This window comes from Lineus longissimus, chromosome 5, assembly GCF_910592395.1.
Source record: "Lineus longissimus chromosome 5, tnLinLong1.2, whole genome shotgun sequence".
Taxonomy (NCBI): Eukaryota; Metazoa; Nemertea; class Pilidiophora; order Heteronemertea; family Lineidae; genus Lineus; species Lineus longissimus.
This window is the reverse complement of record NC_088312.1, coordinates 10,321,675-10,341,081: the sequence shown is the minus strand read 5'-3', so window position 1 is coordinate 10,341,081 and position 19,407 is coordinate 10,321,675. Positions and strand designations below refer to the sequence as shown.

At 41.0% G+C, this 19,407-nt stretch overlaps 2 protein-coding genes across 3 annotated transcripts in view; both read right to left on the bottom strand.

Annotated features, from left to right (window-relative positions):
- LOC135488291 (ribosomal protein S6 kinase alpha-3-like) overlaps positions 1 to 13,977 on the bottom strand; it is a 36,339-nt gene extending 22,362 nt beyond the window's left edge. The window contains exons 1-3 of the mRNA XM_064772838.1: positions 13,825 to 13,977; positions 11,457 to 11,543; positions 1,253 to 1,375 (exon numbers count right to left, since the gene is read on the bottom strand). Coding sequence (XP_064628908.1) covers positions 1,253 to 1,375; positions 11,457 to 11,543; positions 13,825 to 13,884 — 270 coding nt within the window. The 5' untranslated portion in view covers positions 13,885 to 13,977. The remainder of the gene's footprint in view (positions 1 to 1,252; positions 1,376 to 11,456; positions 11,544 to 13,824) is intronic.
- Positions 13,978 to 14,714: 737 nt separating this feature from the next.
- LOC135488142 (transmembrane protein 138-like) lies at positions 14,715 to 17,597 on the bottom strand. 2 transcript variants are annotated; one of them, XM_064772612.1, is made up of 5 exons: positions 17,419 to 17,597; positions 16,912 to 17,065; positions 16,399 to 16,570; positions 16,004 to 16,079; positions 14,715 to 15,565 (listed from the first exon to the last, which is right to left on the bottom strand). In XM_064772612.1, exons 2-5 carry the CDS (start codon positions 17,034 to 17,036, stop codon positions 15,456 to 15,458), a joined length of 483 nt encoding a protein of 160 aa, XP_064628682.1. In that variant the 5' UTR covers positions 17,037 to 17,065; positions 17,419 to 17,597; the 3' UTR covers positions 14,715 to 15,455. The 2 variants fall into 2 exon arrangements, with proteins under 2 accessions (XP_064628682.1, XP_064628681.1); XM_064772611.1 differs by having other exon boundaries at positions 16,912 to 17,069; positions 17,423 to 17,597.
- Between the last annotated feature and the right edge of the window lie 1,810 nt (positions 17,598 to 19,407).

The following is a 19,407-nucleotide window of genomic DNA, read 5'->3' as shown; positions in this document are numbered from 1 at the left end:
CAGCATAAGAGTCAGTATGAACTCCCGAGGGGTGTTCTAAATGGAAGCTGTCAATAAGATGAAGTTAATCAACGCCTCACAGCTTTCCGCGTCTCCTCCTTTATAATTTTATGGAGGAGTTGCCAGGTGTGTACCAGGTCATTCAGGACTGGCCCGGAGATTTTCTAGTTGGTACGTTGATTGCCCTGGTCTCGAGGAAATTGATTTTTGACAAGTCAAGGAAGAGGAGTGCCGGCTAGTTTCAACCCTCCTTGAGAAGGACACTGCCCATTGCCCAGTTTCCCTAAACGCGTCGACAGCTTTGACCTCATATCTTCCATTCCAGACACTGCCCATTGCCCAGTTTCCCTAAACGCGTCGACAGCTTTGACCTCATATCTTCCATTCCAGACACTACCCATTGCCCAGTTTCCCTAAACGCGTCGACAGCTTCGACCTCATATCTTCCATTCCAGACACTGCTCATTGCCAAGTTTCCCTAGTGCGTTGACAGCTTCGACCTCATATCTCCCATTCCGGACACATCTCATTGCCCAGTTTCCCTAAACGCGTCGACAGCTTCGACCTGATAACTCCCATCCCACACACTGCTCATTGCCCAGTGGTGCTAGCAAGTTGACAGCTTTGACCTCATATCTCTCATCCCAGACACTGCTCATTGCCCAGTGATGATAGAATCTTCACAGCTTGGACCACATATCTGCTATAAGGTCAATTCTCACAAAGACTTTGTGGGGTTAACATCCACAACCTTAGCATAGCTGCTTGGGAGGTGTTGGTAGTTCATTATAAACATCACCATTCACTCGGCCAGGATGTCCCCAATGGGAGATTCAACTTCGGTACACAACCCAAAAGGCAACCGCAACTTGTTGCTTCTTGTATAACTGCGTCCAGAGGATTAGTGAAAGGTCAGACCTTGTACACAGAATGGCATCAATTTCTTAAATCCCCACACCAGGACAAAGGCATGCGACAAGAATAAGATGTTGATAAACAGGATAGGTATCAAAAAGAACGCAGCATGACAGCTAGGTTGGAGAAATTTATACAGCATTCAATACAATGCCTTTGAAAAACCTGAGACTACATCAGTTGGTGCAGTGGGAGAAAATGGTTTCAATGAACCAAAATAACCCAACCAGCAAAGTTCTGCCATTTCACTGCAAGAGGCACCCATCTGGAAATTGGCAGATTCAAATGGCACGCCTTCAACTGTGTGGTTTGATGAAGAAGCCTATAGTTCACTAACCTTGCCAAATGAGCCCTGGCCGAGCACTTTGAGCAACTCAAAGTGACTGGGGTCTGCTTTGGCGCAACCCTCTCGGGTGATGCTGGTGATGTTGACCTCTGATTCCTGGATGTCATTGTCATTCTGGAAAGAGAAAGTCAAGAAATTGTTTAAAGTTATTGGAGAGAAATGTGGCTTTTTTATCATGTTGACTTGGGTGGGTTTTGGGCAACGGTTCTTTGGGGGTACATTCGGCATACAAAAACGTAAAAGGCTCTCTTTTGATGTCTAGTTGCTGCCAAGGAGTCGTTTCATTGATGTTGCTGAAGAAGGAAAATCATAAAACTCATTATAAAACTTCAATAAATAATGTAGAATTCAGGCAAAGCTTTGGAACACACATGGATTCCATGGCAAAGATGGTACTTTCCTCAAGTACACTTTTCACATTCTATACTATGACACTGCTGTCACTAACTTTATCCTGGGAAATATCAAACCTGCCCAGAATGCAATAAATATCAGACATCACAAAGCCGATTGGACAGAGCAGGAAAAAACTCATTCTCTTAATAAAGCTTGACATATGCGAGCTAATCTCCATGAAGGAAGGCAACCGATGTCATCAACGGTTGGGGCAGTTTTGAAAAAATACAAGTAAAAGAAAGCAGCGGATACATTTTTGAGTCAGAGGCAGTGTCAACTGGAACCAGGATGTTATTCTTTACCAAAATCAGGGCAGAGTTGACAAATTTATTTGCATTGGAGGAAATCCAAACTAATCTCAACGGCTCCAGCGTAATGCAATACCAAATTGTGACAACACAACTTCTGCAAAACATCGTAAAATCTGATTTTTAGGCGTGATAGATATCATTTAGAAATTTGCTATGCTGCCTAGATTCCCAGGTTATCCGCCCACTTACTCTCGCCAAGGAAGATGGAGGTTCTTCAAGGATCCGATTTCAATGTTAGATGGGTTTGAGGGCACTGCACCAATGCGCTTAACAGCAAGTACACAATAAGTATTCCAGGGCTCAAAGATGGCCAAACAGGCATTGTTACTCTGTTCTGTGCCAGGTGGCAATGACCTCGGCTTTTTCTTACCAGAAAATTTTGCATTGTGACATTACTGACAACTCTGCAAGTCATTTCAATAACATTTTCAACTCATTTAATACCCTGCCATTGTGATTATCTGTACGCAAAAAAAAGAGGCATGATATTTCCAGGTTTACAGTAATGAATCCTAACCATCAAGGGATACCATATTATCGCAGGTCCTGGTCGTACCTTTGTAATGGTGCTCCAAACTAGTGTACGAATGAGAGAAGTCAGGAAAAGGACAACAATATAGTTCCCGCAGGATAAGTTCACAGTCGCCAGGAAACGCTGTGAATATGCGGGATCACATTCAATGGTTACCATGGCAATGATAAAAGCTTTGCAGTCATTCAGATTACCAAATGATGAGATGTGTTGTACCGTACAATGACTTGAAAACCTTATATTTGCGACTGCGTCGCTCTGGGTATAAGAAGCCACATGTCATCGTGTAAAGGGGCAAAAAGGGAAAAAGTGGAAATTTCAAAATCCTTTTTTTCTTCAATTTTTTACGACTAGTCACCGGTACATCATTGTTTGCTATTGATGTAATGTACAAGTAGCCCAGGTGGCAAATGAAGTCAGTACAACATAGAAAGCTAATGGCAATAGTCAGGAACCAAGCCTTATTCACTAAATAATTAGCAGAGGAATCATCTCGTCACCATGCAGCGTTCTCCTCTTACAGTGCACACAATTTTCTAATCAGCGGTTACCAGGGATATTGCCTTTCGGTACGGAGTTATTGTGTCGTGTACAACAGTATGATATGGTGATTACAAAAGTAATAGAATTTATGTTCTATGAATTTATCCTACTGCGTTTACCTTGGGAGGCAATAACGTCTGAATCAACAGAAGAAGAACGGAAGCGTCAACATTTGAATAGCGCAGCAGTTTTTCTCTATTCTCGATATGGATTAGCACTGGCGCTTAAATCCGACAGGCAATTCTGTGAACTTCATTAACTTGTAAATCGTCTTCTTCAGCAATCAGCACTTCGAACCAAGTCAACAGTTTTAAAGTTCAACCTTCAGGTTGCTTATTACATGCTACGAAAAATGACCTTTTACCATGGGCAATTAAAACAGATGTATTTCATGTTGCAATACATTGTATCTTGCCTCATAACTTTAGCTCAGATTTCATTTGTCTTGATGGTCTGTCCAGTCTTACAGAAAACTGTACTTGGAACGATTTTAAACTTCGATGTGTTCACTCTTATAAAACAGACTATTCGAAAACAAAACCATCCAGATACATCACACAACACCCCGGAATGAACCAACCACCACCCATCATCAACAAAAACACCGCCCACAGTAAACATCCCCTCTGACAACTTTCATTCACTGACACACTAAATATCCAGATTAGCACTCTTTTCCCGGCTTGACACTGATGAATTGAACTGAATCGTTTTTATTTTCGTACTTCCTGCGACAGGAAGGAATGGCGCAATTGCCGCGCATCTTTACCATCACGACATTACAACTGAAAGAAGCGTTATCATGCTGCACAGCAATTGTGCGACGTTTTATCATAATTACGCATCCACAGCCAACAAGCTGGGGATGGCAATTGTTTTTACTCCACTTTTAAAAATATTTCTTCTTCTTCTTTTCACATTTTATTATTATCACCTATGGAGCCCAAACCATTATAACGAATAAACGGTTGCACAAACTACAACCTTTGACGGTGCATCCAATCAGAGGCTGCATTCCAACCATATCTTGTCAATTGTCATGACACTGATGTAGGTCACAGCAACTAAAACTGCTTGCGCATTACAAACTGCCAAAAAAAATAATGTTTACATTAGCAAAATCAAATATAATTGGAGAATTTTTTCTTCTACGGATCGAAAATACTTTTAACAACAATAAATGAGGCAGTTCGTGTTGCTATATAGATTCTGATGTGAGTTGCATTTCAGGTGCGGGGCTTTATTAGTGGCAAAGATTCATTTGCTTCCATAGAATTTAATTTTCTACTATCTGGTGCGCATCAATCCACAACAACTGTAATGCAATCATAGTCAGACTTTAGTCAAGCACTAAATAACGCAATGCACTGACAATTACAGTACACCACACATGAGGATGTACACCCATGTACAACATGTATTCTATGCTACAACAACCATATGACATCATTTTGCCGATGGCATTATTGGCTAATCGGGCGCACAAGATCAACCTAGCCTTGAAATAAGACCAGTCAGCAGAAAACATTGGAACTGATGGAAAATCTAGCATTCCACTTTTACGAGGGAAAGCTTTAGTTTGCAGTACAAAAAGAGATGGTATTAATGTTTATTGTTTGAATTTGAGTAGAAAGTGGTTTATAATTTGGACGATATCTCACAGCTTATTTTCTCAAGTGAGGTGAGGAAATTGCGTCTTTTTCGATTTTTTAGTGTACAAAATTCATAAACTTTGTTTGAGTAATGCTTCTGAGGCTATATAGGTGGTGTCAAACTGTCAATGGATGTTGGCGTTACAGAGTTGGCATGAAGACAACCCAAAGAATGAATGCAGGATATCACCATAACGAAGAGTGTTTGGACCCAGACCCATCAGACCTGGTGGCAGTAAAACCCAGGTTTATCTATAGTCATTCCGCATCATTTGGGATCTGCTCCACAGACCAAATCAATGCAACCCCGAGATATCACTCCCAAATATCCTCTGTATGGCTTCAGTACGGAATTGTGGGACCCAGACCCATCAGACCTGGTGGCAGTGAAACCCAGGTTTATCTATAGTCATTCCGCATCATTTGGGATCTGCTCCACTGACCAAATTAATGTAACCCCGAGATATCACTCCCAAATATCCTCTGTATGGCTTCAGTGACGGAATTGTGGGACCCAGACCCATCAGACCTGGTGGCAGTGAAACCCAGGTTTATCTATAGTCATTCCGCATCATTTGGGATTTGCTCCACAGACCAAATCAATGTAACCCCGAGATATCACTCCCAAATATCCTCTGTATGGCTTAAGTTACGGAATTGTGGTACCCAGACCCATCAGACCTGGTGGCAGTGAAACATCTATAGTCATTCCGCATCATTTGGGATCTGCTCCACAGACCAAATCAATATAACCCCGAGATATCACTCCCAAATATCCTCTGTATGGCTTCAGTGACGGAATTGTGGGACCCAGACCCATCAGACCTGGTGGCAGTGAAACCCAGGTTTATCTATAGTCATTCCGCATCATTTGGGATCTGCTCCACTGACCAAATCAATGTAACCCCGAGATATCACTCCCAAATATCCTCTGTATGGCTTAAGTTACGGAATTGTGGTACCCAGACCCATCAGACCTGGTGGCAGTGAAACATCTATAGTCATTCCGCATCATTTGGGATCTGCTCCACAGACCAAATCAATATAACCCCGAGATATCACTCCCAAATATCCTCTGTATGGCTTCAGTGACGGAATTGTGGGACCCAGACCCATCAGACCTGGTGGCAGTAAAACCCAGGTTTATCTATAGTCATTCCGCATCATTTGGGATCTGCTCCACTGACCAAATCAATGTAACCCCGAGATATCACTCCCAAATATCCTCTGTATGGCTTAAGTTACGGAATTGTGGTACCCAGACCCATCAGACCTGGTGGCAGTGAAACATCTATAGTCATTCCGCATCATTTGGGATCTGCTCCACAGACCAAATCAATATAACCCCGAGATATCACTCCCAAATATCCTCTGTATGGCTTCAGTGACGGAATTGTGGGACCCAGACCCATCAGACCTGGTGGCAGTAAAACCCAGGTTTATCTATAGTCACTCCGCATCATTTGGGATCTGCTCCACAGACCAAATCAATGTAACCCCGAGATATCACTCCCAAATATCCTCTGTATGGCTTCAGTGACGGAATTGTGGGACCCAGACCCATCAGACCTGGTGGCAGTGAAACCCAGGTTTATCTATAGTCATTCCGCATCATTTGGGATCTGCTCCACAGACCAAATCAATGTAACCCCAAGATATCAATCCCAAATATCCTCTGTATGGCTTCAGTGACGGAATTGTGGGACCCAGACCCATCAGACCTGATGGCAGTGAAACCCAGGTTTATCTATAGTCATTCCGCATCATTTGGGATCTGCTCCACAGACCAAATCAATGTAACCCCGAGATATCACTCCCAAATATCCTCTGTATGGCTTCAGTGACGGAATTGTGGGACCCAGACCCATCAGACCTGGTGGCAGTAAAACCCAGGTTTATCTATAGTCATTCCACATCATTTGGGATCTGCTCCACAGACCAAATCAATGTAACCCCGAGATGTCACTCCCAAATATCCTCTGTATGGCTTCAGTGACAGAATTGTGGGACAAACGTATTGGTCATTACTTCAAAATAATAGGTTTTGTGTAATATAATCCTTGTCTAAAAAGCGGCACGTTACTTCAGGCAAACTGAGATGAAATGGACACCATGTAACTATGGAAATTAGAGTCGTTCTATGTCACCTGCTCAGCGATAACAGAATTAATGGTTACACTGCAGATGTGATTCACCGCAATTTGCCAGTCCACCTGCAAGTGGAAATTGCCAGTTTATCGGAAATTCAGTGAATGTGGACCGCAATTATAACACAAATCCAATCTATCTGTTGACCGGGTTTTTCTCTCTGCCCCAACTCCAGCCGTGGCCCTTTTTCAGCAGTAGAATAGTGAAAACATGTACTATCCTTGCATGGTATGATGTTATTAGAGTTGAGGCTTCAAAACCTTCAAGCTATTGAGACAACATTTTAGACATCAACCTGTGTGGTACTTTGAGTTCGTCATTAGCCTCTCCGAACAATCATCCACTTCGTGGTCAAAGAAGACCTTATCATCGATACGATGCTACGATATGACAAGCTAAGTTAGCCTCAAGGCAGGACCTGGAAATTTAATAAGGTCCAGAGCTTACCTAGAGTGGACCGACATGCCACACACAAGGAAATTGGCCCTGTTGTCATCACGAAGCAATAATATTAGGCAGAGATTGCCATCATGTTCTGTCTGGATTGAGACTTCATCAAATGCGTATCCTGTAATAATTAACACTGCGACATGCAAGGCAGTACCGTCTTTCCTTGCAAACACTCAACCTGGGTCAGGTTGTTCAAAACAAATTTGGTCGTAAACTAAGGCGTAAAACTTTCTGGGCCCAGGTTGATCTTTCCTGTATGAAGTCGCTCATAGCAGCTCCAGGTATGGACGTACAGGCAAGAAAGGGACCCCCATCCATGCCATCTGGGACCGAGACATCAACATACATTTTATAGTTCTGGCCACACAAGGATGGTAACCACACCAATCTCTGACTTCCCAAGTACTCCTGGATGAACTTGGCTAGAATTCTGATTATGGACCATCTGTGCTCTCCAGTGTGTAATCTTGGTAAATGGATAGCCGAGATCACCATATCCAGTCTCCAGATACTTACTGTAATGGCAGTGTTCCAGGTCCATTTGACATGTTTGATGGATTCGCAGGAGAACAAAATTGGCATACTGTAGGCTACGAATTTCATAACCTGAGTGGACCAATGAACATGTATTTCACCACACGACAAAAGCGTCATGAATAAAAGCTTAAATCAATAAGATAATTTGGTTAGGTTTCCAAAACAAAGATTTATAACTCTCTAAACTAAACATGATGCAAAAAGAGCTTTCGAGATAAGACGTCTGAATTCTCTGTTATTCTTGCCAAATGAACAATCGCTTCCAAAAAACTGCTTCTCCTTGTCTTCTTGGCAGAATACTAATCAAAGCAAATTGGGAAGAAACAAACACTATAGCTCACATCCCTGAGGGACTGCCTTATTATTCTTAAGAGAATACGAGGTTTTTTCACCTGCATTCACAATTACTGAACAACCATAGGCAATTCTCCTGGCAGTCTCGCGAACTGAACTGAAATGCAATAAGACTTGGTGACTGATAATTTAGCCTCCTGAATAGCCAATGGTGAAATCAACAAGAACTCATGAGTGACAGGTAACCTGCTAAGGTAAGGCATCCCCTTTCAATTCCTACCTCCCGCGAAAGGACAAACTAATCAATGAGAAGGGACTTGCCTAAGATCACAAGCAAGGTTTCAAGTCAAAACCTTCAGATCTCAAGTCCAAAACCACAGAAGATCATGCATACATCATGTTTAAGACACTGTACATGTACTGCTCTAGTCTAAATTCCTCTCATGTATTTTTCATCATTAGTCCCCCTTTCTAACTCGAAGCCCAAAGGATATAAATTCAGCTTGCAATATTTACATGATTTACAATACAAACTTCACTGTTTAACTTAACACTTTATGACACTCAGTGGAACCATTGCGGCAGAAGAACACTCTACCCCACTTCATCGTGGGCACGCAATTTGTCTGCTGTGCTGTGGCATCCGTGGGATTTAATTGATGAATAAATGAAATTTACAGTACAGTAGCGTACATACAATTAGTTTGTTTCCCATGGAGAATTACATGTAGGATATGATTACTGATAATTCACTCCAGCCCAATACTTTCCATGATGCTGTTATACATAAAGTACATGGAGAGAAGATAAAAGCTGTCGTGGCTGTTTCATCTAATCACGGCTAGCGATCAAACAGTTTTTTATTGGTTTTGTGTAGCTCCCGTATCATAAAATTGGAGTAATGATTTTACAAAGAGATGCTAACCAGTGGTTCGTGTATAACATTAGACTGATTCTGCATTGGTTTATGATGATTTGTAACAGCGCTTATTTGAAACCACCTCCCCCCTTCTCATCCTTACCCAGCAAGTATTTGACATCGCAAGACTGCTTGAAGTCGAATGCTGCGATATTGGCTATGCAAACCTCAGGGAGGAGCCTTGATAACTTTTCATGGATTTTATTTGAATTGGACTCTGAAATGTCTTTTGATTGAAATATCCAACACTTTTTTTCTACCAAAAACTAACTTGGTAAATCCCCCTTCTTCTTTGCGAGTATTAATACCCATCCCAAGACCTAACTGTGGGAGACAATTGATACAATTGTATCATATCAACCCTTGTTTTCAAAACTCAACTGTTGAGAAAGGGTACGTAATGTTTGTACTAAAGTCGTTGTAGATCACATCAACAATTCAAACAATTTTAGAATAAAATCACGGATTCCACTTTCAAAAGACAGAAAACACTTTTGAATGTCCTCAGAAATTTATTTGTCAAGTCACTAAACTATCGGAATGAGGACAAATCAATGACAGTACAGCCTGCACAACTCAATACCTGCCATTCACAATCTTCAAAACATGAATGAAATATCGGCTTCTCTATACATGTTGCCTACGAAAGTGTACATTCACAATTTGATGGATACTGAATAGACATAGCTGTACATTCATTGAACCAACAAGTATAAACTGTCGATATTCTCGGCCGTGCAATCGATTTGTTTTGCCACGAGGAACGCACAACAGAGGGCAAGGGGTGCTCTGTTTACCATATATCGAACCGTATATATTTTCAAAGAGTTTTCCAGCAGATAACACTGAAAATAAACTCTTGATGATGTAAATCAACTTTGAGGGAGACATAGGGGGTCACAGACTGGCTGAACAGAATTTCACCTTGATCCCAAATATTTAGAGATATATTTTCAAATGAGCTAGAGCTTGAAGGCTATGACCAATAATCAATTGTTGCTTCATACATGACATGAGATTGAGAGTCAATGTCAGTGGGTTAATACAGTTGAACATGATTTCCCTTTTGACTGACAAATACCGTCTTAATAGCAAGGTGTCAAATAGTATAGAAATTGTTGGCTCTTCCCTGGCCATTTTGTTGGACATTGACTAGGCTAATAACATCTTTTTTGTCCTTCTCGGATGTCAAAATGTCGTGTGTAGGACTGAGGGCCCTCCCTGCTGGGACACCCCAGCGTCCCAGCAGGGACGAGACAGTCAGTGACATCAATGTCATCTTTGAATTACCATATCTAGACACTTCCAGACAGTCGGTGACAACAATGTCATCTTGGAATTACCATATTTAGACACTTCCTTGATAAATGTCGTCATATTAGCATCAGGTGCCAAATTTTAAACACATTTTTCAATTCATTTATTCATCACAACACATTTGGATGCCGTATCAACGCAAGTCAAATAAACTGGTTTGGCATCAACATCACATACACGTATGAAGGATCTTGACAATTTACCCCAGGGCTATGAGGGTGATATGAATTGATCAATAGGACCACCTGACGAGCTTTATTCCACATCAGGAAAGATGAACGAACGCGAGCTTTGCGACGTGGAACCCATTTACGATAATGCCACAAGGGAGTGTGCAAAGTGATATTGACAGTACTGTAGAACCTCTCTATAAAGGACACCCTTGGGACTGACAAGTGCTGCCCTTAAGAGAGGTGTCCTGATAAGAGATGTCAGATTCAATGGAAACTGCCATTTTTGGACCAAAACTTTTGTCCTTGATAGAGAGGTTGTCCTTAATGGAGAGGTGTCCGCTAAGGGAGGTTCCACTGTAATACGCGCTCATCAATGCGGCAGGTTGACAGAGCATGAGGAGCATCAAGTTGTTTTGATACGACTTGTGGTTGTGCCATTGGAAATGTTGTTGAAGAATGTGGTAAGGTTACTGTACATAAAGATACCCAGTAGCAGAACCGCAGCGTGTGAAGAATCGCACCAAACCTGAAGTTGATTGGCGGCGGTGATCACTACACCACTGGGTTTTTTTCAAACGTTGGCGTAAGGTGAAGTTGTCGGCTCAATGTATTCAAAACAGTCTGGGAAGATACTGAGAATGAAGAATATTTAGGGTAATACATTCAATTACACAGAATTGGAACACAATAATAGTCAACAGTATAAACAGAGTAAGACATTTTGTTTAACAAAGAGACTGCAGATATAATTTACCAGTATACTAGGGTATGTAATTTGGACAGTTCCACTATTTACTAGGGATGTGTGACGAATCCTTTCACTTTTTCAGTATACTTTAAAGATCTAAACATGCACATGTAATCTGAAGCAAATTGAATACACAACAACACCGAAACCCACTGGAGTCTGGGTAATTACATACCTGCGATGATGAAACTGATCCTCCATGTGACTCCCCATCTACAATCATTTCTTCTGTGCTTCCACCTCCGCCCCCAGATTGACCATCCTGAAATGGCACATTACAATATTACTTCAAAAAACGGATGTGTTTTTTTTGGAACATTCTTTCACGGCCTGTATTCTTTTTGAGTCCGTACAGATACACATTTGCTATGTTCCCACAAAAGATGACTTTCTCAAACCCTGAAAGCGCAAGGCTATCCTACTCTCCCCCAAAGACAAAACTGACAAAGAAATGTTCGGAAAAACAGTTCTTTTTTAACACTAAAAGGGTGATATACATTTAGGGGACCTACTTAATTTTACCTCGGGAAGACAACTGAGCAAGACTTATCAATAGCTACACACATTCACTTGTAGGCTAGTTTAGAAGACACAGCATACATGTAAATGCGAATATGGTGTTATTGTTTGATGTCGAGTCCTACCTGCAGCTCACCCATGCTTGGAAGTCAGTCGTGCAATACACTTTCTATCATGTAATATGCGTTCTTACATACGTCTTAATGACTTGAGATAAAGATATTGACTGTCAAACACGTCAAAGAGCCAGGTCACCAGACATCATCATACTCAAGATCAATGACCACCTTATCCAAAGTCAAGGTAAAAAAACATACTTGAGACATGACTGTTTTACACTTGCATGTTTTTGAAAATAAAACAGTTTTTCCATGTATCTGTATAGTGTGTTCTCAATGTCTGATAGTAGGAAACCTTACCCAATGTGTATTTTCCCTGGCTTTTCATTTGAATGCATGGTTTTTGATGTATTTTTGTTGCCGGATACTTTTTTGTAAAAGTCACACTTCAGTGCATTTTTTAAAGGATTTTTGATTCATCTGTCAAAAAACTCGGACAAAGTTTATTCAGAATTAACCTTCACTCAAATTGGCATCTAAAAATTCCCTATCATCATGAAATTAGGCCATGCACACCATTCTACTGATCTAGAATGCAAGCTCACATAACCATGTAGACAGATAGATGTAAAGTCTGCAATTTCACATTGTTTTTCTATTGATAGATCGCTTTTCACGCAAATATCCACCATTTGTTCCTCTTATTATACTAACAAATGACTGATTTAAAAATCTTGTAATGAGGACACTGTTTGAATACAGATGGAACATTTACCTAAACTACTCATAAACGTTCTGTCATAATGATTGATCATTTTCAACCCCAAAAAACTAATTGGTTCACTTCCTCCACGGGAGAAGTAGTGCATGTCATGATGTACAGCTCAAGCTGAAGTCTGACAATCCTTTCACTCCACCATGTCCACCTTATTTTTCAAATGAATAGAGACGGACAATTTCATTGACATGACAATGTCACACATCATTTACAACAAACCTTTCACTGCCAACAGCCTTTCCGTTAGTTTACTGCATTTTTTTAAATTATCAAAAATGGAAGCCCAAGTGACACAGGAAAGGGGTAAGAATTAGAGACAATACACAGGTAGCGCCGATCGGCATCGACGAATTCAAAGAAGACGAATCAGCGCCAAAACAAATCACATGCGCACACTCAGAACACGTCAGGGCCTAACCCGACTTCGGACAATGCCTAGAAACACGGCGATCCTTTGTTTAATGTGAAACGCATGACTGGTCAGTGTTTCTGCCAGAAATAAATTCAAGGGGGGGCAAAACCATAATTTTGTAGAAAATCCTGGTCAAAACAACAAATTTTGCCTGTTTTTGGACAATTTAGGGGGGGCAACTGCCCCCCTTGCCCCCCCTCTGGGGGAAACCCTGCTGGTGCGAAACAAACTTCTATGGTGTGTCTATCAGATATCACTAAAAGTGTAAAAGCCGAGAAAGATGTGTTTTCTACAGGGCTATCTAGTATCTCTACGAGTACATATCAGCTTCACCAACATGAATTGTGAATTGACATGATGTTACGTCCATGACATCCCTTATTCCCTGGGATCCGATTACCATAGTCATAGGTATATAAATGCAACCGTCCATTGGCTTTACGTGGATGCTTCACTTTTTTGTGTGCTCATCATCAATGACTTCATCTAGGCCTATAGGCTACATGATCGTGGGATGCTCATCATGGATGGTGCTGCATAATTTTTCCATTTTTTCAATAAATAATAGGCCTACCACTGACCCTGTATGCTTCTGACACACTGCTGGGCCGCAGCCTGCAAATACATAGCAGATAGCATACATTGCCACCCAGGCTGCAAGAGTGTGCAGTGCATCATGCATGCCAGTGTCAAGTAAAGTAAAGTGCGAGAAAAGTGAACAAGTTCGTGAAGTGATAAAAAATGATATGGTATTTTTCCCAGTTTTCACTCATACCTGTCCAGATTCGGTAACATCCATGCGTTGCCATGGATCTGCTTGATGTGGAAGTGGCATGTTTATAATTTGTTAATACGGAATACTCCAGTATTTTGACACTTTGTGAGGAAAATTTAATCCAGAATTTCCTCAAGAGTCAAGATGGCGTGCCAGCAGCCCACGGGAACGAGGCTGACGAACTCTTCCGGTTTCACGGAGGTGCTGCCGCAGTGTGCTACAAAATGGAACTGAAAGTCCTGAAAGACACGGACACCCAAATTGTCACATCATTCTTGCACAACAAAGAAATATATAGTTACAACTGCAAGGACTTGGAGACATTACCTGCAGAAGATGACGTTTTGTCACACACGTCACCAAAATAAAACTGGGATGATACGATTTAACCAGCCAAAATTACATCAGGTTTGGACAGTGGAGACACTGTCACAACCAACCCGACACGTCTTATCCTCCGCCTCAGTCGCGATTCTTGGGATGATGCCTGTGGCATGAAGTAGACTGGCAGTGTGATAAGAACTGTCCCAATAGGCAACCACTTTGGAACCTGTGGCTATGCACATTTCCAATTACTCTCTCAATATGGGCAGGCTCATACCACGAGCAACAAATGAGAAGACATATCCCCCAGAACCTGCACCCTCGAGAGAGGAATACTGCCAAAAAGACACTACCCTGACCCACAAAGCTCTGGGTATCGATGGCAGAACTCCTTAGGACAGCTGACTTCGTTTACGAAAACGGACTGACTGTCTAGCAGGCATCTTAAAAATCCAAAACACAGCAGAAGACTCCCTCAAGCCAATTGGAAGAAAGATAGACACAACATATGTACTTCCTCCTTAATTGGGCAAAGCATGTTAAAGATAAAGAACAAGACACTTAACCATGTTGGTACGAAAATATATAATTTAAAATCTTCTTACAAAATAATATTTACATGATTTACATAATACTACATACAAACTGGGCTAAATTGGGGTATCAAAAACCTAAATGTATGTTGGTTTTAAACTGAAGCTAGTCAGAATAGGATCAAGATCAAAGACTTGTCAAAGAACGACTACGATACCGATGTCTCCACAAGTTTGGAAGTGAAATGTCCAACCATACGTCATCCACTATCAAACACCTTTTAACTTGTTCATAAAGCCAGATAAACCTGCTGCTATTAGAACATTTCAGCCAGTCTGACACTATCTAATAGGTAAGCTTGATATTATGCTAGTACGCAATTTCTTCAAGACAGTATCAGAATCGGACAAGTAGTGTCATTCAAATAACAGTTTAACTATTTGACTTAAATCCTAGTCATATTATGTACTATTAATAAAATGCTAGCTTTATTAGAAAACATAAACAAATCTAAGTACATTACCAAAGGTGGGAAAACCTTTGACATTCTGTACTCGGTCTCTTATATAATCTCAATATAATCCATTGTAAAAAGGCCACCCTAAGGGTATGGACTCCCCTATCAAGCAAAGGACGGATCTTTGGTCAATTCCGGACCAGTTAAACTAAAAACTACACATGCTCACACTGACCAGTTCACAGCTGCTCACAACCCATCATAATGGGCCAAGAATCATTTGGTAAAAGCACCAAAACTTAACAAAGTTCAAGGACTATCTCTTTTTCTCAAACTCTTTCCGTAACCATTCTGAATCTTCGTAGAATCTTGGATCGCCCAGTCGTAGAACCGTTCTCTTGTAGTAGTAATAATACAACACAGCAACTGAAAGTAGAAATGAAAATATTCGTGTAATAATATTCTCTTCCCAATTCTGAGCTAATCAATGAGGGATTTTTAAAATTTTATCTTAAATGATGACTACCAAGTCAAGCGCCATCACCATAACGTCAAACTGATAGCAGCACCAAGACGTCACAGGGTAGATCCATGGCCCCAGAAAGCGCCTTACTAGTGCAATCCGTCCAAACGGAAAGGATCAACGCATGGGGGGCTAACTCGGCTCCAATCGGAGGCAACATCAGAAAAGCGTGATTATTCAGTCAGATTGAATTTTTCCTTTTTTTGTGCAATTTTTTGATGGAAACTGCTTAATTGTAGAACAGGAAGTGACCGGGCAGCCGACAGCTGGATAATATTGTCCACGATAATGCCAATGGTTCTAAACAAAAAAATCATGTTAAAGAAATGTACTTGACATACCTGTTCTTTGTATAACATACAGAGCTAAAAATCCCGCATTCCATGTGTATGCATTGGGATCACTCCATCGGAGAGTCTGTAAATAACAGTGAGAAACACTACACTAAGATTTGTAAGACATGTTTGAAATATGAGTCTCAGGCAAACAGGGCATTTAAAACTAAACATCCTAACACAAAATCACTGACTGTCAGAGGAGATTTGAACAGAAGACCTCGATAACTTTTCTTCAGACTAGGTATTGTAACATTGCCTTTAAACTTTCATATTTTGGGATACGTAAATGGAACTAGTTTCGTATTGATCGGGTCATAAACAATTAAGACAACGTGGGTCGTCAGATATACCACATCAGGCGGAAACCATGGCAGACAGTCTGGATATGTAATACGTACCATGTTCCAAGAATGCAACGCAATACATAGGAAGAAATATATGAACGTGAGGATGATGGCCACTTTGAATTTCTTCACAAGAACACTAACAAGGCCGGCTTGGAATATGTAAGTGTTGAAGAACATCAAGAAGACAACTATCACGGCAAAGAGGATACACATATCTTGGATGCTGGAAGGAAAGGACGACAAAATTACTCCAGAAAGAGAAGACACTCAAGATGATATTTGACTTGTGATAACAAGCTGGAGTTACTGTCTTCTCTCAATAGATAGGTCTGACAAAATTTGTTTGGGCTCTGACCAGTCATGTGTTTCACCTGAACAAATGGGACAAAGTGGCTGATGATATTATCATAAGTCTCGACTTAGACCATTTGATACATTCTGAGTGTGCATTATTTTTTGATTGGGCTCTGCTTGGCTTTTTTGACCTGTCTATATTCGATACCAAGCCACGATTTGTCAGGCACACACAGATATGGACCACGCCTATGATACTGCAGAACTTACACATGCAACACCAAGATGATGACATTCTGAAACCTCATGAAGTCAATGAAACAGTTCATAAAGATGTCCACGATCAGCAGAAAGTACTGCAGGTACAAAATCGGACGGTAGCGACTGACCAACATCTTGAAAGTTCTGTAACAATCTCAGAACACTACCTGAAACAACAAGAATTTAATACTTGTAATTAGAAAATGTGCTAAACACTTTGGCTGCAGTCTCAAATCCTGTCACACGCTCCTGATCACTGATCAGTCTGACAGTCGGAATGCAGCACAAGCCACAGCAGCACAGCACAGCCATCATCAGCATCCACCACAACAGGTCATCATCCATGAGCCGACTACGAGCATGACATCAAATGATTTCTCTGATCCTCAAGAACAGCGATTTTACAGTTTTTTATTTGATGTTTGCAATGCATGCTGATGCATTGCATGTACACGAAATCAATGTACGTGGAAATGTACATGAACATTGTCATCTTAAAAAACACGCTTCAAATACATACTCAAACTCTTGATATGTGAAATAAATAACAGACGTGGTCAGAGTAACGTGAGAACTGTGTTGTGCCGCATTTTAGGTAGTATATTTAGTAAGTTTGACGATTTTTCACTGTGTTGACATTGTGCATAGTTTACACTATTTATGCTATTCGACTCCCCGTTCACTAACCAAGAACGGTGTTCTCGAGGGAGTCGAACTCGCGAGAACGCGTTCAGGAATGGTAGGTGTAAACTGTGGACGAAAGTGTGGACGAAAGTGTGGACAGCGGGCCTCTAAGTTTGGTGGGCTAGCATTTCTTTGTCTTTCAATATATTTAAAAGAAATTGCAGTATATTATGCATTATAATCTTTTTAATGGGTCAGCGAAAGAAAAAAAGAAAAAAACTATTTTGATGGGTGATTTTGATCAATGAGTGGACGGGCTTTTTTGAAGGTTTTCGAAGTGGCCTTTGACTTCGTGGACGGGGAAATGCATGCGAGGTCTAGTGTCCAAATGTGGACTAATCATCAAAGAATTTGTTGAAACTGTGATATTTCTAACTAGTCCAAATAATATTCTTTCACAAAAATTACTTTTATTTGAATGACAATGACAATATCATTCAGTTGTAGGCAAAAATAGTTGGCCCTCTCTCAGACAAACTTTCGTTGATCCAATATGGCGGCACCACTGAAGCCCTGTTGAAAGGTGACTGTAAATCAATCAGGAGCTATACTGGTCAGTTTCACTGAGACGTCATACTGCAAAACAGATCAGAATAATTTTTTTCTTTTTTTCTTTCGCTGACCCATTAAAAAGATTATAATGCACAATATACTGCAATTTCTTTTAAATATATTGAAAGACAAAGAAATGCCAGCCCACCAAACTTTATAGAGGGCCGCTGTCCATACTTTCGTCCACAGTTTACACCTACCCGATTTGTTACATACTCGATGTGCACATCGCGTCGAGGGATGTCGTAGTTCCATCTAGTAAATAACAGATGGCGCCACAATTAGTACATAACGCGGGAAATACGAATGTAGGTGTGGCGAATGGCAGTCATCAAAGGTTTTTTAAAAAGGATGCCCTTCCATAGGTTCTGTCACTTTTAAAGAAGGGGGGGGGGGGTTGTTCCCAGCAGCCATGGGCTTCTGTTCAGGATTCTTACTGGTGATAAACCATTCAATAAGAACTCCAGTTGATGTGGTCATCTGAATGATTCATACTGGAGATAAACCATTAAATGTGATCGGGGGGGGGGGGGTCCTACTCCTAGCAGGCGCCCTTGGGCTTCTGTTGGCAAGGATTCATACTTGTGATCATCTGAGAGATATGGAATTATACAGGAACAGACGACGACGACGGATGACAGACACTGCATCATGCATGCGCAGAATTCATACTGGAAATAAACCATTCAATGTGAACTCAAATGATTCCAACAATGAGCCAGCCACAATGAGCTAGCAAGCACCCGACATGCACTCATCATTGTACATGCTATTTGTTGCATTTGCATATCCGTCTACTCAATTACATTAAGGACATGTTCCTGTTCACAAAATTTTCATATCAAATTTCAAATTTCAAATTTTCAACAGACTGCGTAGGCCTTCGATTTGGTGTGGTTAAGGCAACAATGTCAGCAGGCAATGCATTAGACAATACATGTACTGACCTGCTGTACAGAGAAATTATGACCAATATATAATTTCCCCATTCAGGATGCCAGGTTGTTGGTGTAAGTGAACCACTACACCACCCAACCCGGAGGGTAAAGAAAAATAAATTCAAATCATTATCTTTTGAAAATCTTTTTTATTGTTGTACATCCCAAGAATTATCGTAATGGCAATTTGGAATGTCGTGCAGGAGGAAACCCGTCCCCGGGAGAAAACCTACGCGATCGGAGGGAGCTGCCGACTCCATCACACAGGTGACAGGCTTCAACGACTGAGTTTTTTAAATGACATCAGACGTGTACATTTAAGTACTGCGCC